The 22,708-nt window shown below is 47.3% G+C and overlaps 1 protein-coding gene across 1 annotated transcript in view; it reads right to left on the bottom strand.

Moving 5' to 3' along the window:
• The window catches only part of LOC147111753 (interleukin-1 receptor type 1-like), a 127,640-nt gene that overhangs the window by 42,625 nt on the left and 62,307 nt on the right, over positions 1 to 22,708 (bottom strand). The window contains 1 exon segment of the mRNA XM_085998294.1: positions 3,312 to 3,492. Within this exon segment, the coding sequence (XP_085854420.1) occupies positions 3,312 to 3,492 (181 nt within the window).

Raw genomic sequence — 22,708 nt, 5'->3', positions numbered from 1 at the left:
CATCTTCCCAATTCATAATTGTGCAGAGTGTTCTGTGATGAGGTTACTAGAACAATAAATGTAATATCTCACACCAAAAGAAATTAGTATGATGTCAGAAAAAGTTTTAATTAAGAAAACTATTAAAGAGATTACATGCAAGCAAGAAAAGCAACTGGAGGTGGACCCCCAATCACAGAAGAATGTAGCAACAAACAATAATGACAATTTGGAGGTGATTTTTTTTTTTTTGAGTTTTATTATTTTAAAGCTCAGTATCATTTTTATTTATTTTATCTTATTTTATTTCATTTTATCCTATTTTATTCCACTGTCAAATGAATCCAACAAAAGACAGGTAGAAGACAAAGGGAAGTAATCCCCACTGGTAGTGCCCCTTGTCATCCAACATACCCGATTGAACATCAGAGACCAAGACCAAACATGCATTGCTCTCAGCATATGCAAAGCAATGCCAACAACCCAATGCACTGTTACACAAGGACTATGCTATCAATAAATACAATTACATGGAATTTATAGCACAGAAACAGGCCATTTGGCCCAACTGAACTATACCGATGTTTATGCTCCACATGAGCTTCCTCCCACCTTACTTCATCTCACCCTATCAGCATTTCCTTCTATTCCTTTCTCCCTCATGTACTTCTCTAGATTCCCCGTAAATGCATCTATGCTATTCACATATTATCTATACTATAATAAAAACAGAAAATGCTGGAAACACTCAGCGGGTCAGGCAGCATCTATGGAGAGAGATGACCTTTAGAACGGATGAAAGGTCATCAACCTGAAACATAAACTCTGGTCGGAATTTTCTGGGGTGTCAGCGGGCAGGATCGGTGGCGAGTCGGGTGGGAAAGTGTTTTTTTTGACAGCGGGCCGGGAATCCACCGTCAACCCACCGCAACGCGCCTTTCCCAATGTCAGGTCCGTCAGCGCAGAGCAGAGCTGACAGGCAGTGGCGGGCGACCCAATTAAACTCATTATAACACAAGCTGTTCCTCACTGCATTTCCACAACAGACTCAGCAGACTGCAAGTGTCTCCATCCAGTCTCACCTCATTACCTCTCTCACCATTGACAGATCGCTTCTGTCATCTGTACTTCACCTGCAATCTATTCCACCAGCATGGGTGCCATTTATACTGTCTCACCTTGGTCCTCAGAATCAGACCACGATGAGCCCCAACACTAGCAACACCAGGCACACCAGCAGCACCAACACCAACCTTCTCCGCAATCACCTGATGCTGCACAGGACAGAGGGCATCAGCATCTGAGCACATTGCTACCCGGGAGGTCAGGGATGGCCTCATCTTGGCTAGATTTAATTAACTTTACGCTATACACCCTGGCTATCACATAATGCACCAGGTTGGCACCACCCCACACCAATACCATAAAGCATCCCTACAATGCCCAAGCCATTCCTTTCACACTCATCACTATTGTGGGGGGTACCGTTATGTCTCACCATTCACTGCAACTCACTAAGCCACATCCAAAGGTGCACACAAATCTGTCCAAGACCAGAAAGTGTTGAAAATAAAGATTTCAATGTTTGACAGCACATTAATAGAAACTTTACATAAACATTGGATAAAACACCCAAGTGGCTACCCTTGTGTGTTGTTAGTTGGGATGATTGCACTAGGATGAGGGTGAGTGTGAGAGGTGGCTAGTGAGATGGGGATGTGATATGTATATAGAGAGGGATGGGTGGAGGTGCAAGGTAAGTTGGTGTGAGTAAGGACGTGCAGGAGTAGGGCTGGGAAGGTAGAGTGATGGGGATGTGATGAGAGGCACAGCAGGATGAGGTTGAGTGTGGCTTTGTACTAACATTTCGTGATCTAATGAGATCACTGAAATGTTTGCGCCACTGCACCCAGGTCCTCCTGACCACATCACTGCTTGCGCCCTCCCGTGCCATGTGCAACTAGGCTGCTTTGGTCTCCTGGGGAGGTGTCCTCCGCCCATGGGAAGAGAAGAGGACCTCCCTGCGTGCTGTGACTCCCTCCATAAGCATATGGAGGAAGTCATGAGAGAACCTGGGTGCAGCCCTGCACCTCTGTGCAGTCATTGTCAGTATTTGCAGCACTTCAATGCTGTAGAACATGACAGCACAAATGTCAAAAGAAAGTTGGCCATGGTCCCTTTAAGGAAACCAGCTGATGACGCGTCATGAATGACATCACCAGACCCACTTCCTCTAATTGGCCGGGAAATGCGCTGAGCGGACTTAACAAGCCCAATCAACGTAAAATCATTTTAAGCAGCAAGATGGAGTCAGCAGCGGGGCTGCGACCCACCACCGACATCACCCACCCTGGACCCGCCGAGGTGAGCAAAATCCCGGTCAAAGTTTCTGCTGAGTTTTTTCCAGCATATTCTTTTTTTATTTCAGATTTCCAACATCCGCAGTATTTTGTTTTTGTTAATTTATGCTATATGATGGCATTGGTTTTACAAAACATCTATCACATTTTGGAATTTTTGACAATACCACCATGGGGTGGAGGCGGGGGGATTGGTGTATGTTTTCCTTTTAAAAAGAAAAACATTAGCATAAGGAATAACTCTCTCTGGGGCAGTTAAAATCAACCGGGTGACTTACCTGCCAACGTCCCACTTAGATCCTGTTCCTTCTAATATTCTTTTCCCTGCAAGGGCCCTTTAAATTTGGTATGTGGTATCTCTTCCAGCGGCAACAGCTGGCGAGCGGCCTGCGCACCTTAGGGGGAACATTGATCCCATCACCTTCAGTTTTAACCTACTCTTGTGAACAGGCAATAAAGGCCTGATGTCATCGGGCCCCAACCCTGATTTTAACTGCAACCTGAGTGAGGAAGCTACTGCGGCTTTCTGCCAGGTAAAGTCAAGTGAGAAGAGAATCGGAAGCAGAAGAAGTCATTCAAGGCAAGTTTTTTTACTTTCATATATGGAGCATGAGGAGCAGGAATGATCCTCCGAGCCCTACAAGAAAAATTTAGGCCTTTCCTACCCTGGATGCCACCTTCCACCCCACACACACTTACCTGTGTGCCAGCAGATGACCAAGGGTCACCCGAATTTCCATAGGGAACATCAGAGCTGTGGTGTTACAGTCCTATCTCAACTCACACGCCCATCTAACAAGGCTCTGTGCCCAGGAGCACAGCCTTGCTGAATTTGCCCTGTAGTTCCATGAAAATTATTCACAATGAGTGTTATCTCATGGGTTGAACAATTAATCTGTGGTATAAAATGTAGAAAAACACATATTACATTTTCTGTTCCATTTTCATAAACACGTTGCCTGATACACCTACCTTGAACCATTGCAGAACTGGAAACTGTTGAAAATAGTCTTCGATTTCAGTACAATGAATCTCTATAGAAGCGGGGGATTCTTCCCGAGTCAGCTCAAGTAAATTGCTATGAAAGCACTGGCCATGGGGTAGTTGAAATACTTGTATACGATAAACATCCATTACACAGTAAGATGTATTCCTGAAATGTAATATACAATAAACAAATTAATAAAATCTTGATCACAGTTATAATATTGATCAAACTAATAACATGTATTTTTCAATAGATTGGCCTTTTATACAGTTCAACCATTTGGTTACCTCAAAAAATGTCCGACATTAATCTTCATGCGAGCCTCCTCCCTAAGAGCATTACATTTTAGTTTAGGTTATAAATTTCAGTTGTATGACATATACTCAATCCTATTAGTTTAGTTGTAGTTTCGATTGGGTAGCTTTGAGGGAAGCAGTCCTGAAAAGCAATCAATGGAAATACTGATATGTAGAATGCCAAAATGGGTATTCAATACAATTGGACTATTGCAATTTATTATATCTAATATTTCTTCAGGATTAAAGGCACACAAAAAAAAGCAGAGGCAGTTTAGATATAAATCAGGAGGTATGGTTCAATGGATATAAAAAACAAGAATAAATATAGAGGACTGCTTGTGGGCATGAAAAATTTTGCATTTTAACAGGAGCTTTTAATCAGAGAGACAGATCTTTAACTAGTGGTATTTATCTAGTGAATTTGAAGGCAGCACACTGGGGTGAACTATAGAGCACAAGTGAACAGGAGCAGGTGGAGGTGGCACAGAAGGAGCATGAAGCACGTCATCTCAAATTCAGCCACACCTGTTGAAGCTCCAGCTATTTAAAAAAGGATGCTTTTGGAGTGTGACAGATTGTTGGAGTTATTGTAGGACTTATTAGAAGCTTTCAGTACATGGCAGTTATTAACATAAGAGCATAAAAACATAAGTAGTAAGAGCAGGAGTAGGCCATACGGCCCCACGAGCCTGCTCCGCCATTCAATAAGATCATAGCTGATCATCGACCTCAACTCCACTTTCCTGCCTGATCTTGATTCCCCTAGAGTCCAAATATTTATCTATCTCAGCCTTGAATATACTGAAAGGCTCAGCACCACAGCACCTCTGGGGCAGAGAATTCCAAAAATTCACAGCCCTCTGAATGAAAAAATTCTTCTTCATCTCAGTCTTAAATGGTCTACCCCTTATCCTGAGACTATGCCCCCCAGTTCTGGACACTCCTGCCAGGGGAAACAACCTCTCAGCATCTACCCTGTCAATCCCCTTCAGAATCTTGTATGTTACAATGAGATCACCTCTCATTCTTCTAAACTCCAGAGAGTATAGGCCCATTCTACACAATCTCTCATCATAGGACAGCCCTCTCATCCCAGGAATCAATCTAGTGAACCTTCATTGCACGCCTCCAAGGCAAGTATATCCTTCCTTAGATAAGGAGACCAAAACTGTGCACAGTACTCCAGGTGTGGTCTCATCAAAGCCCTGCACAATTGTAGCAAGACTTCCTTACTCTTATACTCCAACCCCCTTGCAATAAAGGCCAACATGCCATTTGCCTTCCTTATTACTTGCTGTACCTGCATGCTAGCTTTCTGTGTTTCTTGCACGAGGACACCCAAATCTCTCTCACCACCAACATTTGAAAGTTTCTCACCATTTAAAAAATATTCTGTTTTTCTATTCTTCCTACATTCTACTCCATCTGCCACCTTACTGCCCACTCACTTAGTCTATCTATATCCCTTTGCAGACTCTGTGTTCTCCTCACAGCTTACTGTCCCACCTACCTTTGTATCATCAGCAAACTTGGATACATTACACTCGGTCTCTTCATCTAGATCATTAATATAGATTGTAAATAACTGAGGCCCCAACACTGATCCTTGCGACACCCCACTATTAACAACCTGCCAACCTGAAAAAGTTCCGTTTATCCCTACTCTCTGTTTTCTGTCCATTAACCAATCCTCTATCCATGCTATTATATTACCCCCAACCCCATGAGCCCTAATCCTGTGTAATAACCTTTTATGTGGCACCTTATCGAATGCCTTTTGGAAATCCAAATATAATACATCCACTGGTTCTCCTTTATCTAGCCTGCTAGTTACATCCTCAAAAAACTCAAATAAATTTGTCAAACACGATTTCCCTTTCATAAAACCATGTTGACTCTGCCTAATCATGTTATGATTTTCTAACTGACCTGATACCACTTCCTTAACAATGGATTCCAGCATTTTCCCGACGACTGATGTCAGGCTAACTGGTCTGTAGTTCCCTGTTTTTTCTCTCCCTCCTTTCTTGAATAGCGGTATTACATTTGCGACCTTCCAATCCGCTGGGACCATTCCAGAATCTAGGGAATTTTGGAAGATCAAAACCAATGCATCCACTATCTCTTCGGCCACCTCTTTTAGAACTTTAGGATGTAGGCCGTCAGGTCAAGGGTATTTGTCGACTTTTAGTCCCATTAGTTTCTCTAGTACTTTTTCTCTACTTATATTAATTACGTTAAGTTCCTCACCCTCATTAGCCCCTTGGTTCCCCTCCATTTTTGGTATGCTTTTTGTGTCTTCTACTGTGAAGACAGATACAAAATATTTGTTTAACGTTTCTGCCATTTCCTTATTCCCATAATAATTTCTCCTGTCTCAGCCTCTAAGGGACCAACATTTACTTTTACTACTCTTTTCCTTTTTACATACTTGTAGAAACTCTTACAATCTGCTTTTATATTTCTTGCTAGTTTTCTCTCATATTCTATTTTTTCCCTTTTTATCATTTTTTTGGTCAACCTTTGCTGTTTTCTGAAACTCTCCCAATCCTCAGGCTTACTATTATTCTTTGCAACATTATAAGCTTCTTCTTTCAATCTAATGCTATCCTTAACTTCTTTAGTTAGCCACGGTTGGATCACTTTTCCCGTGGAGTTTTTGTTTCTCAATGGAATGTATTTTTGTTGAGAATTATGAAATATTTCTTTAAATGCTAGCCACTGCTTATCTACCGCCATACATTTTAATCTATTCTTCCAATCCACCTTAGCCACCTCATTCCTCATACCTATTTAATTGACTTTATTTAAGTTTAAGACTCTAGTTACAGATTAGGCAAGTCACTCTCAAAATTATTGTGGAGGATTTCACAGTCTGCATGTGTTGGGGGTTCTGTTAGAATGCTTTAAGATGAATTAGCTAGTCAAACTATTCCAGCATCCTTTCACTTAGGTTAGTATTATTATAGCAATATGGGAGAAAAGGAAATCTTAATCTTGTCTCTATTCCGACACAGCACATTCCACAGTAGAGATAAGCTATACGCCTACTGTACTATAAACAAAGCTTGTATCACAGAGGCAAAGGCTGAAAGATATAGCTGGGTAAACAACTAAAAATGCGACATCTGCACTTTTATGTTGTGGGCAGATGTAGCTCAAGATAGCCAAATAGTATAAGAATGGGGCATATTTCTTCTATTAGTCAGATAAACATCTCATGGGCAGGTGGAAACCCACAGTCATGCAGTCGGCCTAGAGGGATTGGTAGCGTAGTGGTTGTTACTGGACTAGTAATCCAGAAATATGTAGTTCAAATCTCCACCACGGCAGCTGGGGAATTTAAATTCAGTTAAATAAACAAAATAAAATCTGGAATAAAAGACTAGTATCTGTAATGGTGACCATGAAATTATCCAGATTGTCGTAAAAACACATCTGGTTTTGCGACTCCAGACCCACAGCAATGTTGAGTCTTAACTGCCCTCTGAAATGGCCTAGCAAGCCACTCAGTTGTACCAAACTGCTACGAAAGACAATAAGAACAAAACTGACAGACCATCAACCTCAGCACCGGCTTCAGACACGACAATGGCACAACCAGCCCAGTAAACCCTGAAAAGTCCTCCTCACTAACATCTGGGGACCTGTGCCAAAATTGGGAAAGCTGTCCCACAGACTAGTCAAGCAGCAGCCTGACATAGTCATACTCACAGAATCGTACCTTTCAGCCATCGTCACAGACTCCTCCATCACCATCCCTGGGTATGTCCTGTCCCACCAGCAGGACAGATCCACCAGAGGTGGTGGCACAGTGCTATACAGTAGGGAGGGAGTGGCCCTGGCAGTTCTGAACATTGACTCCAGACCCCATGAAGTCTCATGGCTTCAAGTCAAGTATGGGTAAGGAAACCTAATGCTGATTACCACCTACCGCCCTCCCTCAGCTGATGAATCAGTGCTCGTCCATATTGAACACCACTTGGAAGAAGAACTGAGGGTAGCAAGGGCACAGAATGTACTCTGGGTGGCTCGGTAGCACCACTACTGACCAAGCTGACCAAGTCCTGAAGGACATAGCTGCCAGCCTGGGCTTGTGGTAGGTGGTGACAGAACCAACACGAAGGAAAAACCTACTTGACCTCGTCCTCACCAATCTAAATGTCGCAGATGCATCGGTCCATGACAGCATTGGCCGGGTTGGATTACCGCCCCAGTGACTACCACACAGTCATTGTGGAGATAAAGTCCCATCTTCAGGCTGAGGACACCCTCCATCATGTTGTGTGCCACTACCACCATGCTAAATGGGATATATTCAAAACAGATCTAGCAGCTAAAAACTGCACATCCATGAGGCACTGTGGGCCTTCAGCAGCAACAGAAATGTATTCCACCACAATCTGTAACCTCATGGCCCAGCATACCCCTCACTCTATCATTACCACCAAGCCGGGGGACCAAACCTGGTTCAATAAGGAATGTAGAAGAGCATGCCAGGAGCAGCACCAGACATACCTAAAAATAAGGTGCCAACCTGGGTAAGCTGCAACACAGGACTACATGCATGCTAAAGAGCTGAAGCAGAATGCTATAGACAGAGCTAAGCGATCCCACAACCAACAGATCAGATCAAAGCTCTGCAGTCCTACCATATCCAGTCGTGAATGTGGTGGACCATTAAACAACTGACGGGAGGAGGAGGCTCCATTAATATCCCCACCCTCAATGATGGTGGAGCCCAGCATGTGAGTGCAAAAGACTAGGCTGAAGCATTTTGCAACCATCTTCAGCCAGAAGTGCCGAGTGGATGATTCATCTCAGCATCCTCCTGAGGTCCCCACCATCACAGAAGTCAGTCTTCAGCCAATTCAATTCACTCCACATGATATTAAGAAATGGCTGAGCGCACTGGATACAAAAAAGGCTATGGGCTCTGACAACATCCCAGCTGTCGTGCTGAAGACTTGGGCCTAGAAATTCAGTTGGGCGCCGTTTGGGGCGCCAAGCTCGCCTGGGCGCCGGAATTACCGCTGCGAGCGGAGCCACTTGCGCCATCCCGATATTCAGTTTCTGCGCCCCAAACGGAAGCGGGCCGCTACTTGAGGCTCCCCGCGCCCCGCTTGGGGCGCTCACCCTGAATATCGCCGCGCTAAGGGCCACAGCGCCACACGCTGCGGCATGGCACGCTGCGGTACTGCAGGCCTTCCTCCCACTGTTAAGGGGGAGGTGCCTGCAACAGCGCGATCCCCGCTCGCGAGTGCCGGCAAATGAGCCCGGCACCAAGGAGAAGTGCCGGGCTCTTGGGAAACAGCCGGCAATGCCGCGGGGGTGGGTTTAGGAGGCCGGGGACGGAGGTGCTGGCAGGCGGCCGCCGAAAAAGCGGCCGACCCGCACCTCCACCTTAACTTGCGCCACTACCGCCACAGGTAGGCCCTGTGAACCGGTCGCGATTTGCGACCAGCGTTAAAGAGGCGGGCACGACCAAATATGGTGATCGGGGCGGGAGCGGGGCGCTGCGCACACCGATGATGTCATCAGTGGCGGCGCAGCGCTACAGGCTAACGCCGCCATTAGTGCCCCGCTAAATATCGCGGGAGGAGTGGCCAGTGGCGCTAAAGCCACTGAGTGCCCTCTTTGGGCGCTAACTGGTGGCGCAGCCCACTAAATTTCTAGGCCATGGGCTCCAGAGCTAGCCGTGCCTCTAGCCAAGCTGTTCCAGTACAGCTACAACACTGGCATCTACCCAACAATGTGGAAAACTTCCCAGATATGTCCTGTCCACAAAAGGTAGGACAAATCCAATCCGGCTGATTACCACACCATCAGTCTACTCTCAATCATCAGCATAGTGATGGAAGGTATCATCGACAGTGCTATCAAGTAGCGTTTACTCACTAATAGCCTGCTCAACGACGCTCAGTTTGGGTTCTGCCAGGACCACTCGGCTCCAGACCTCATTACAGCCTTGGTCCAAACATGGACAAAAGAGCTGAATTCCAGAGGTGAGGGGAGAGTGACTGCCCTTGACATCAAGGCAGCATTTGCCCAAGTGTGGCATCAAAGAGCCCTAGTAAAACTGAAGCCAATGGGAATCAGGGGAAAGACTCTCCACTGGCTGGAGTCATACCTAGCACAAAGGGAGATGGTTGTGGTTGTTGGAGGCCAATCATCTTAGCCCCAGAACATTGCTGCAGGAGTTCCTCAGGGCAGTATCCTAGGCCCAACCATTTTAGCTGCTACATCAATGACCTTCCATCCATCATAAGGTCAGAAGTGAGGATGTTCGCTGAAGATTGCACAGTGTTCAGTTCCATTCGCAACTCCTCAGATAATGAAGCAGTCCGTGCCCACATATAGCAAGACCTGGACAACATTCAGGCTTGGGCTGATAACTGCAAGTAGCTTTCATGCCACACAAGTGCCAGGCACTGACTATCTCCAACAAGAGAGAGTCTAACCACCTCCCCTTGACATTCAACGGCATTACCATTGTCGAATCCCCCATCATCAACATCCTGGGGGGCACCATTGACCAGATACTTAACTGGACCAGCCACATAAATACTGTGGCAACAAGAGCAAGTCAGAGGCTGGGTATTCTGTGGCGAGTGTTTCACCTCCTGACTCCCCAAAGCCTTTCCACCATCTACAAGGCACAAGTCAGGAGTTTGATGGAATACTCTCCACTTGCCTGGATGAGTGCAGCTCCAACAACATTGAAGAAGCTCGACACCATCCAGGACAAAGCAGCCCGTTTGATTGGCACCCCATCCATCACCTTAAACATTCACTCCCTCCACCACCGGCGCACCGTGACTGCAATGTGTACCATTTACAAGATACACTGCAGCAACTCAAACTCACCAAGGCTTCTTCGACAGCACCTCCCAAACCCGCGACCTCTACCACCTAGAAGGACAAGGGCAGCAGGCGCATGGGAACAGCACCACCTCCAAGTTCCCCTCCAAGTCACACACCATACTGACGTGGGAATATATCGCTGATCCTTCATCATCGCTGGCTCAAAATCCTGCAACTCCCTACCTAACAGCACCGTGGGAGTACCTTCACCACACGGACTGCAGGGGTTCAAGAAGGCGGCTCACCACCACCTTCTCTCAGGCAATTAGGGATGGGTAATAAATGCTGGCCTTGCCAGCGACACTGACATCCCATGAACAAATAAAAACAATCACTTCAGGTCTGGGAACCAGGTTGTATTATTTGCATGTCATCTTGTGATTTAATATAACACAGTAGAACAGTTATATAAAATCTAATACTGTTATTACTCACTGTAATAAAGCTTGTTATCAGAAAAAACACTCGTGCGTGAATCGTAAGCGGAGTCATTGTCGCCAGACTAACAGTCCTTTGTTGCGACGGTAACTACTGAGAAATTTGAGAACAGTTTCCCATGCCCAGTCAGCCAGGTGGCATTAATCTTTACATCTCTAATGAATACTCCGTGCATTCCACTGATGCTGCACAGGCATGGTCACAGAATCACAGAAACCCCACAGTGCAGATAGAGGCCATTTCGGCGCATCGAGCCTGCACCGACACATATCCCACCCGATCCCCGTAACCCCTACACCAACACATATCCCACCCTATCCTTGTAACCCCACGTATTTAATCCCCCTAACACTAAGGGTCAATTTATCATAGCCAATCAACCTAACCCGCACATCTTTGGACTGTGGGAGGAAACCGGAGCACCCGGAGAAAACCCACGCAAACACGGGGAGAATGTGCAAACTCCACACAGACAGTCGCCCGAGGCCGGATTCGAACCCAGGTCTCTGGCGCTGTGAGGCAACAGTGCTAACCACTATGCCACCGTGCTGCCAATATAACCTCACCTTAATTGAGCGGGTTAGCAGAATGGAGAGAGCTACTGATAGGAGATGCAGCAATGTCATTGGTTCAATGGAGTCTGCTCCACCAGCGATCAGTGGGCACAGTTGCATGGAGGCAGGGCCAGGGGCAAGCCAGAATTGGCAGCAGTTGACGTTGTCTCTCCTGATAACAACACATCCAAACCATTCTGCCATCCTCCCTCTGATGAATTCACATGCACCCAGAAAAAGGGCAGAGCCAATCTGCTTCTCAGCTGGAAACAGGGCCTTCTTGAGTCTGTGATACCAAAGGTCAAAAGCAATCTCAATCCCAGCAGGCTTTCAAAGACGCGCAGCTGCCAGTCACCTCACAGGCTACAACCACTGGGTTGCACCGAGAACATTGGGTACAGCATCACAACACATTCAGGCCTAGAAATTGGATTAAGCCTGAAAACAGCCGGTGACAAGGGCCAGTGCTATTTGCCTGCGCCCATTGAAAGTAGTCCATGCAGCAAGCAAAATTCATGTTGCCTGCTCATTATAATGATTGCAGCGCTGATCTCAGCACTAAACGTGCTGCTGATTGGATTAGCGCTCAACAGGTAGCCCAGTATGGGGTGCCGTCTAATGGCCAGTAATGTTTGGTCTAGCCTCTCTCCACTACTTAAAGGGAAGGTGCTTTGATGCAACAGAAACTTATTGTCATTGGAGACTGAAGCCATGGCACAGCAACAACAACACAGAGAAAGAGCCAGGAGGTTTTCGGATGCTGCACTCGAGGCAGTGGAGAGAAGGTAGGCTGTCCTGTTCCTGCAGGGTGGCAGGAAGGCATCAAAGGCCACTTGAAGGCGGCTCTGGCAAGAGGTAACTACCTACGTCATGGCCAACAGTGTCGTACCGAGGACCTGGATCCAGCACCAAAACAAGTTTAATAACATCACACGGCAGGTCAAGGTGAGTGAAGGCTTCAGCGAATGCCATATCCCACCATCTGCAACACAAGCCTCACAAACTGTTCAATGCACCACACACCCAGCAATCACCTACCAACAATCTCTACCTATCACCACTCATACCTCACAATCATAGCTTCACTTCACCCTCACAACCTTACCACTGCTGCAACACTCACACCCACATCTCAAACCTTGCACACACTGACAGCTATTCAACTATAGCAGGCATATCACCCAAACACATTGCACTACACTCACTGACACACTTCCCTTTCTCTTGCAGGCCAAGGTAGCTCACAGTCACCGGGAGCAATGCCAGATGGGAGGTAGACAATCTGCTTTACAGACCTTGAGCCAACTGGAGGAGTTGGTGCTTGACATCATTGGAGGGGAAGTCACCGAGGCCGTGGCAACGGGTGAAGTTGAAGCCCTTGCTGACAATAATGGTCTGGTCATTCCTAATCCTCCTTCTCACATCCCACTTCCCCCTCATCCCACAATCTCTTCTCACTTACAAGCTGCTGATGCTGTATGCATGGATATCTTGCTTTGCGCCCCCCCCCTCCCCTCCTCTCACCATAACCCGACTCTTGTGCCTTTCTGCTTTCAGGTGACCAAGAATTTCCAGCAGGTCAGCCTGTCCCTGAAGTAATGGAGGAGAGTGGAGAAGAAGAAGTAGACACACTGTCACTGCATCTGACACTCGCAGAGACCACTTCAGAAACTGGCATTGCGCGGAATGTAAAGGGTAGTATAGAGGCGCGATCTGCACATGGTGAGGCACCGAGCACGAGTGGGCTGCAGCAAGTCAAGGGAGAAAGGGTAGCTCGGGGGCCAGCTCCCCGGAGGGTGAGTTCATGCACGAGTTCTGCTGCATGCGACTCAGATGATGACCTTGATGGTGCAGCCTTCAGAAGAAGGGGGATGACCAAAATGCTAGGTGCAATGGCAAGCCTGCCAGAGAGCCTCTTGGCAATGTCAAGGAGCATGGAGGAGTTCGGCTCCAACATTGGATGAGGCTTTGTGTAGAGCTTGGAGCCCATGACTTCCAGGATGGACCTTGTGGACCCAGCCATGATCCTGCGTGCGATGTCGTGGCTTCCATTGCAGCACAGGTAGAAGTGACCCAACGTCTCAGTGCTGCAGTGGAAGCACAAACTGCTCTCCTGCAGGCTCAGCTTGTTGCTACACAACATCAGACTGTACGCATGCAGTCTCAGCTTGCTGCCACCCAAGCTCAGACTGCTGCCATCATGGCTGGGTTCACGAGTGTCCAAAGGGGCTTACAGGGTGTCGCAGCAGGCCAGCAATCTGTCCTCCAACATATTGCTAGCAAAGCTGAGGTGCCGCCCCAGAATTGTGGCAGTGGGTCTCTGGAGCAGGAACCTGCTGTCCTCTCTCAGGCTAACAGCATTCCTATTCCCACCACTGCCCACTCCGCCATTGCCCTTGTCACTGCCTATCAGCCAGCTAGCCCAGACTGCTGCCGCCCATGCTGAGGTGGTGCAATCTACAGCCGGGCCTTCTAGGTCCACAGCTGGTCGAGGTCGTCCTCCAAGGCTATCTGTAGTCTCCCCACGCAAACTCAGCAGCCTTCCACCAGCCATGCTGCAGCCATTGGGGTAGCACAGCGTAGGAGCACTAGAGTAGGAAAAGGCACACGAACGACAGGCACTAAGGGATTGCACAAGGGTGATTAGTTCATATTGTAATGTTAGTTGAATACTGATAATTTTATTAATTTTGTTTGGAATGTTTGTTTTGTAGTGGCTCTCATTTCAGCTTTGTGCCCAGGAGGACGCTGTGATGTTCCGTGACAGAGGGATGGTATGATGGGGGATGTGGTGAGCAACGGGGATCTGGGCTTTCATTCACTTGAATCAGAGTCTGATGAGTTGTTCACGGACAGCCCGTGCAGAAGGGGGATTTGCTGCCTGCCTCCTCCCTTGCTCCTTCTCCTCCTCCTCTTCCTCTTGCTCCTCCTCCTCTTCATCCTTGTCCTCCTCCTGAGGTGGTCCCGCAATCCCTGCTGGCAAGGGCTGCGCCCTCTTGATGGCCAAGTTATGAAGCTTGCAGCAGACCACCACAAATTGGGACACCCGCTCCGGTGAGTACTGGAGGGCTCCTCCCGAGTGATCAAGGCAGCGGAACCGTTGCTTCAGCAACCCAATGGTCTGCTTGATGATGTTCCTGGTGGCAGCATGGCTCTCATTATATGAGTAATGGCCATTGTAGTGTATGTAACCTGTACTACCTTAAGAGGATACCTTAAGGTGATGGACTACTTTTTGATGGCTCCTGTACATTGTAGTACCGGTGGTGACCACACCGGTATATAAACCCTGCGGAGCAAAGTGTATCTCAGTTCAGCCCTGACCCTCAATCACTAAAGACCTGTTTACTTACTTCTGTAGTCTGTGTCCTGTTATTCAGTATAGCTGCATTTGAAAACACAGACTCAACAGTGGCGACGAGTCTGATCTTACCTAGCGGCAGTTTTGCATCAAAGGAAGCTTTGTCCTCAGAAACGGACGTCGAAAAAGGGCATCCGCCCTCAATATCCTGCTGAGCACTGCATTGCACGGGAGGCCATCGGGAACCCGGGTTGGTTTTCTGGCCACGAAGTCAAACATCAGTGAGCATCCCTTCTATGACAGCGGCGGGTAAGCCCGATCGAGCGGCACGGGGGGGAAGTCGGCCGAGTTGTCAGTGGGAGAAGGGGAGGGAAAACGACGAAAAGGGCGGAGAACACGACCGCAGCCGGTGTCAGGGGCCGGACTGCAATCGGGGCAGAGACGCGCAGCAGCCAGAAAAGCGTTTATGGCCACAAGGACCGCGGGAGCGGCGGGGAACAAGAGCAGCAGCGCAGGGGAAAATAAAGGACTGCTGGGAGGCGTGGACGGCAACAGCGCGGGAATCGCTATTTTGAGTCGGCGGGGGAAGAAGACAAGCGCGTGAAAAGCCGCCAAGCGCGGGAAAAGCTGCCATCTTAAATAAATTTTTTAAAAATAAATTAAAAAAATAATAATATCCGAAGGGAAAGGAGAAACTCAGCAAGGATGCCAAAAACGGATAACATCACTGCTTTTGATAACGATGTGGAAGATTGGGCCACTTATGTGGAACGCATCGAAGTTTACTGTACAACGAATGAGGTACCGGATGATAAGAAAGCACTAACCCTATTAAACTCGATGGGTGCGAAGACATATGGGTTATTAAGGAACCTTGCAACCCCAGACAAACCGGTAGGGAAGAGTTTCGCGGATATTGTTACTATCCTGCAAGAGCATTTAAACCCCGCGCCGCTGCTGATAGCGGAACGATGTAACTTCTACAAAAGAATTCAACTTAAAGAAGAAAGCAACGCTGAATTCCTAACAGAACTGCGCAAGTTATCAAAGTACTGCCAGTTCGGAACAGGACTAGCAGACGCACTGAGAGATAAGTTTGTATGTGGGCTCCGAAGGGAAGGAACCCCAGAAGCGACTGCTAGAGGAAAAGGACCTTACGCTGGACAAAGCTTTCAGCATTGCAGCATCCCATGAGGCAGCAGCACGGGGCACTGCAGAGATACAGCAAAGGCCATTGGAATTCAGCACCAATGAAATGGCATTGGGCGCAGTAAAGTGCTATCATTGCGGAAGGACAACACATGACCAGAACCAGTGCTGGTTCAAAGACAAAGAATGCAGGCAATGTGGCAAACTTGGTCACATAGCGAGAGTATGCCGGTCAGGAAAGAAGACCAGCAGCAAAAAGTCACCGCAGGAGAAGTACAAAAAAGTACACAAGGTGACAGAGAACAGTTCGGATGAACAGAAGACGGATTCAGACTCCAGCAGTAAGGAACTGGGTTGTCTGAAAATACATAATGTGGGTAACACAGCAGACCACCAAACTATCTGGGTCATGCTTCGGATAGCAGGAGTCCAAGTGAAGATGGAATTGGACACTGGGTTGGCATTAACGGTCATGAATAAGCAAGATTACAAAAGGTTATTCTCGCACATTCCCCTGAGGGATACGGAGATTGTATTGAAAACATACACGGGGCAAATAGTATACCCCAAAGGAAAGATAAAAGTAAATGTGGTCTACAATGGTAAAGAAAGTCAGAAAATGGACTTGTATGTGTTACCTGATGGAGGTCCGCCACTACTGGGACGGGAATGGATCCAGAGAATAAACGTGGACTGGCATTCCATGCAAGCACTGACTGTAGATGCCTGTAAGAAGGACGATGTCAAACCTAAACGACTGTCCAAAATCTTAGACGATGCTAAGGAGGTGTTCCAACAGGGACTTGGAACACTGAAAGGAATTACGGCAACCATCAAGGTTGAAGAACATGCAAGCCCAAAATTTTTCAAAGCCAGACCGGTGCCTTATGCGATACGACCTGCTGTGGAAGCAGAGCTGGAAGGGCTAGAACGTTCAGGGGTACTGTCCAAGGTGGACTGGAGCGAATGGGCTATACCCATTGTTCCTGTCATGAAGCGTTCGTCAAGCAACAAGCCGGGGGAACCTGGGAAGGTTCGCATCTGTGGCGATTTCAAGATCACTGTTAATCCGGTTCTTCACACGGTGCAATATCCGCTTCCACGGATTGAAGATATCTTCGCTTCGCTGTCTGGCGGGAAACACTTCACCAAGATAGACCTGGCGCAGGCGTACCTACAGATGGAAGTTGATGAAGCGTCACGCCAGTATCTCACAATCAACACACATAAGGGCTTATTTCGGTATAATAGACTGGTTTTTGGAGTGGCATCGGCTCCAGCGATTTGGCAAAGGGCCATGGAGCAGGTATTGCAGGGAATCCCGGGCACACAATGCTACCTGGATGACATCCTGATTACAGGAGATAACGATAAGGATCACCTCGCGAATTTGGAGCAGGTGTTCATCAGATTGAAAGAATATGGGCTCAGAGTTAAATCGCCAGAAATGCGAGTTCTTTCAAAAGCGAATCTCGTACTGCGGCCACGTCATTGACCAGGAGGGGCTCCATAAGTCACCTGACAAGATCGAAGCTGTTGTCAAAGCTCCTGCACCGGAAAATTATCCCACTTGAGGTCGTTCCTCGGGTTGGTTAACTATTACCACAAGTTTCTTCCAAATTTATCCACGGTGTTACACCCGCTAAACACTCTTTTGCAAATGGGAATACCATGTAAGTGGAGTGATGATTGTAAGCGGGCTTTTCAAAAGAGCAAGGCACTGATCACCTCTAAGGAAGTGTTGGCTCACTTTAACCCAACGCTGCCTATTCACTTAGCTTGTGATGCTTCTCCATATGGTATCGGGGCAGTGCTCTCACATAAGTTTCCAGATGGCTCGGAAAGGCCAGTCACTTTCGCATCCAGATCATTGACTTCCGCTGAGCGCAACTATGCTCAGATAGATAGGGAGGCTCTCAGCCTCATGTGGGGAGTTAAGAAATTTAACCATTACCTGCAAGGCCAAAAGTTTACGCTGCTGCCAGATCACCAGCCGTTGGTTTCCATTTTCAACCCTAAGAAGGGTGTTCCGGTAATGACGGCACAGAGGCTTCAGAGATGGTCACTTTTTCTAGGGGCACATCAATATGATATTGAATTCAAAGGTACAAAGCAACATGGTAATGCTGATGGGCTGTCGCGCCTGCCACTACCTACAGCGGAAGAGGCACCGGCAGTTGACCCTGTCGAGATATTTCACTCGACCATCATCGAATGCTTACCAGTCACCAATGCGGGTATTGAGAGAGAGACCCGAAATGACCCGACACTGTCTCGGGTCTACGACTTGACAGTGAAGGGATAGTCAGCACATGGCGAACCACTGTTACCAGCATTCTCAGCCAGACGAGAACAGCTGTCCGTATGTCAAGGAACATTGATGTATGGAACAAGGGTGATTATTCCTCCTAAATTAAGGGAGAGAGTTCTGAAAGAATTGCACAAAGGTCATCTGGGGGGAGTCAAGATGAAAAGCCTTGCTAGGGCTTATGTGTGGTGGCCAGGTATCGACAAACAAAGAGGATCTGACTAAAAGCTGCTCAGGGTGCCAAAAGTACAAAATGCACCTCCAATTGCACCTCTGCATCCGTGGGAATGGCCTTCAGCCCCATGGCAACGTGTGCATATCGACTTTGCAGGTCCATTCATGGATTCCATGTTTTTGATAGCAGTAGACGCACATTCTAAATGGCCAGAAGTGATTAAGATGTCGACCACTACCTCTGAGAAGACGATCGCAGTTCTAAGAACCATATTTGCAAGGAATGGGTTGCCGGAGCAAATATGTTCAGACAACGGACCACAGTTCGTGTCAGAAGAATTCCAGAAATTCATGAAAAAGAATGGGGTGAAACACTATACATCTGCCCCATATCATCCGGCTACAAATGGGTTGGCCGAGAGATTTGTACAAACGTTCAAAAAGGCGATAAAGGCCATGAGTGAAGATCATATTCCACTACAACACAAGGTGGACAATTTCCTAATGGCGTATCGAAACGCCACGCATGCAGTGACAAATCAAAGCCCTGCCATAATGTTCTATAACAGAAGGTTGCGGTCCCGGTTGGATTTGTTAAAACCCAATGTGCGACAGGAAGTCGAAAACAAGCAATTCCAGCATGTAAATAAAAAGGCCACTCGTAGTTTTGAAATAGGACAACCAGTGTTGGCCAGGGACTATAGGGATGATAAATGGCAACCTGGAACAATTCGTGCACGACTAGGACCCTTGATGTACACGGTAGACGTTGGAGAGAACGTAATACGACGTCATGCTGACCAACTTGTAGAATCGAGAACAAGGGTCGACCCCATGTCTACGGCAGAGACACCAGTTGAAGAACTTATTGAGCCTATAGCATCTACCTCAGACTCGAACATATTGGATGATGTTAAATCCATAGGAGATCAAGTGGATGAGTCACCCCAGCAACGAGAACCAGAGACCCCTGAAAGGCGTTATCCGGGCCGGATCAGGAGGCCTCCTCAGAGACTGAATCTTTGAACAGTTCTTGTGTGTAAATTGTATATATGTTATCCATGTAATGTTTTAATTTGGGGTGTACACTGTTAAGCTAAAAGGGGAGGAATTGTAGTGTATGTAACCTGTACTACCTTAAGAGGATACCTTAAGGTGATGGACTACTTTTTGATGGCTCCTGTACATTGTAGCACCGGTGGTGACCACACCGGTATATAAATCCTGCGGAGCAAAGTGTATCTCAGTTCAGCCCTGACCCTCAATCACTAAAGACCTGTTTACTTACTTCTGTAGTCTGTGTCCTGTTATTCAGTATAACTGCATTTGAAAACACAGACTCAATAGCCATGAGTGGTGGGGTTGCAGAGATGAGTCATCAGCCAGGTGCTGGGCGGATAGCCCTGGTCTCCTAGCAACCACCCTCGGGCTAGAAGATTGTGGGCACACTGGACTGACGCAGGATGAAGGCATCATGACTGCTGCCAGGATAGCGGGCATTCACTATCAAGATGCGCTGGGCATAGTCACACAACAACTGCACATTAAGTGAGTGGTAGCCTTTGTGGTTATGGAATATCTCAGAATTGGTATACGGCGCCTGCAAATCCACAAGGGTGCAGTCGATGGCGCTCTACACCATGGGGAAGTCCACTATCCTGGCAAAGCCACATGCGTGTTCCTCCTGTTTCTCTCTGTTCAGAGAGAAGACAACGTAGTCCCTTCTTCTGGTGTAGAGAGCCTCTGAGACCTCCCGGATGCAGTGATGGACGGCGAACTTAGAGATGTTATCTATGTCTCCTGCTGCAGACTTGAAGGATCTGCTGGCGAAGAAATTAAGGGCCGCGATGACCTACTGGGAGAGCTGTGGTTGCCCTGCTCTGAGGCTGCAGGTCTGGTTGCAGGAGGTGGCAGAGTTCTGTGACTACCTCCTTGATAATGGAGAGCCTCCTAATACACTGCTCCTCGCTTAAGTGGAGGTAAGAGAAGTGCTCTCAGAAGACCCTAGGTGGGTAAGGCCTCCTGCTGAGAGCCCTCCTGGTCCTCCTCCTCCTCCCTCTGCTCGCATCTTTTCCTCTTCTTCGCTGCCTCCACTTCCTCTCCCGAAGCCACTCAAGAATGAGGGGGACTGCAGGTAGGGCCCCCATGACTGTGAGCATGTGTGTGAGCAGAAGGCTTTAAATACAAATGAAGGCGTTCTCCACTTGCACGAACACTCCCTGTCACCTCAGGAACTTTAAACAAGTTAAGAAAACTGCAAGAGTTGCAGAAAGTTACACAGAGCCAGTCAAACTGAAAAATCATGTCAGCTGCAAATTGTTGATGATAATCCCTTTAAATAGTGCTGCTGGAAGCTCCTTCCTACTGGTCAGCTGGTCGTGATTAACACAGGCTAGTAAGTGGAGCGGCAAACGCGTAAATGGCAGATCAGGCGTCAAATGAGCATTGCACACTCACTGACGTCACGATCTGCCTAATCTAAATATCTCCAGTGAGCGCGGGCATTGACAGTGTCACCAACCTACCGAAAATGGCAGCCACCACAGGTCCCACCGGAAGTGAGGCGGACGCCATTTTTTTCACCAAAACAGGCCTTAACTGCGAGCACTAACACCTCCAATTTCTAGCCCTCAGATTGTTAGGAAGGGAAGCATTAGAATCAGGACAATTTAGTAAATAAAATATATTGGCATTGGTGTTCTAGAATGTGCAGACATTTAATTTGTATGGCTGTGGAAAAGACATATACAGTGAAGAGGAGTGGACTTCCTGGAAGATAAGTAGGCTAACAGAGCAAATGTTGATGATAATGATTTATTACAAGGCATGGTGTACACTGCCAATGGGAAATGTGTAAGGGGTGATTATGAGAAAGTGTCTTCCATCTGTTTTCTGTTGCCTATGCGGAAAGTGACATACCTACTTGTTCTTGCAAACAAGGCATCAGCCATCTGCTTTATACAGCGATGCACTACAGACTACAGTCTCCAGTGGCACCCTGAAAAGAATGCAAGGCAAAGAAATTAAAGGCAATTGTCATTTTTGCACCATGTCTGCCTTGGAACTAAACTGGAGGTTTCTCCTGCAGGATGTTACTTTGTCATTATTTCTCTTATGAATCGTAATCTCCAAAGGCATTGCTTGTCTGTCAGGCCCAGGTAGATGCGTTCGAGCATTAATGCTTCTCATGGCCCACACAAATCTTCCCATCTGCTGCGGGTCCCTCCTTGCCCATCCTGGATTACCTCCTCCCCTTGAAGGCTTCACTTATGGCTCAACTCTGTGGTGTATGTGCCTTTAAGAGCCCCTGTATACTGTAATGCCGGTAATGGCCACTCGGGCTATATAAGCCTGTATAGCGTCTTGTATCTGTTAGTTCACCTCCAGACTTTGTTCAGTAAACACCTGTGAAAGCTACTCCTGCATTCCGTGTCTCCATTAACACACGGATACAACAGACTCGGTGGAGGAGCCGCCAGATTTCCCACCCATCCCGAACAGCAAGTTATCAATCAGCACTGGCAGCTCACTGAGATTAAGAACATAAGAAATAAGAGCAGGAGTAGGCCAATCGGCCCCTCGAGCCTGCTCCACCATTCAATAAGATCATGGCTGATCTGATCCTAACCTCAAATCTTCTATCACTCTGCATCCACCCGAACCCATGTGATCTCCCGGGAGAGGCGAAAAACCAGATAAAGACCCAATGGCCAATTTGGGAGAAAAAAATCTGGGAAATTCCTCTCCGACCCATCTAGGCGATCGAAATTCTTCCAGGAGATCACTCTGTCCCTATATTTTCTACAGTACTTACCTTCTGTAAAGGCAATCTCCACCCCAGCCAGGAACAGGAATAAAACCATCTCCTGAAATCTAACAGAATTAGAACACAGTAGGAGCAGAACAAGGCTACACGGCCCCTGGGCCCGCTCCACTACCCACAGGGCCATGACCATTCCGAACCCAGACTCATGTCCAATTTCCTGCCCGCTCCCCGTAACCCTTTATTCCCTTTACTTCTAGGAAACTATCTATTTCTGTTTTAAATTTATTTAATGATGTAGCTTCCACAGCTTTCTGGGGCAGCAAATTCCACAAACCTACCACCCTCTGAGTGAAGAAGTTTCTCCTCATCTCAGTTTTGAATGAGCAGCCCCTTATTTTAAGATTATGCCCCCTAGTTCTAGTTTCACCCATCATTGGGAACATCCTCACCGCATCCACCCGATCAAGCCCCTTCACAATCTTATATGTTTCAATAAGATCGCCTCTCATTCTTCTGAACTCCAATGAG

The sequence above is a fragment of the Somniosus microcephalus genome, chromosome 10 (assembly GCF_052327205.1).
Source record: "Somniosus microcephalus isolate GS21.2 chromosome 10, FLI_Smic_1.0, whole genome shotgun sequence".
Classification (NCBI taxonomy): Eukaryota; Metazoa; Chordata; class Chondrichthyes; order Squaliformes; family Somniosidae; genus Somniosus; species Somniosus microcephalus.
Note: the sequence above shows the minus strand (reverse complement) of the source record. Positions and strands in the feature narration are given on the sequence as shown.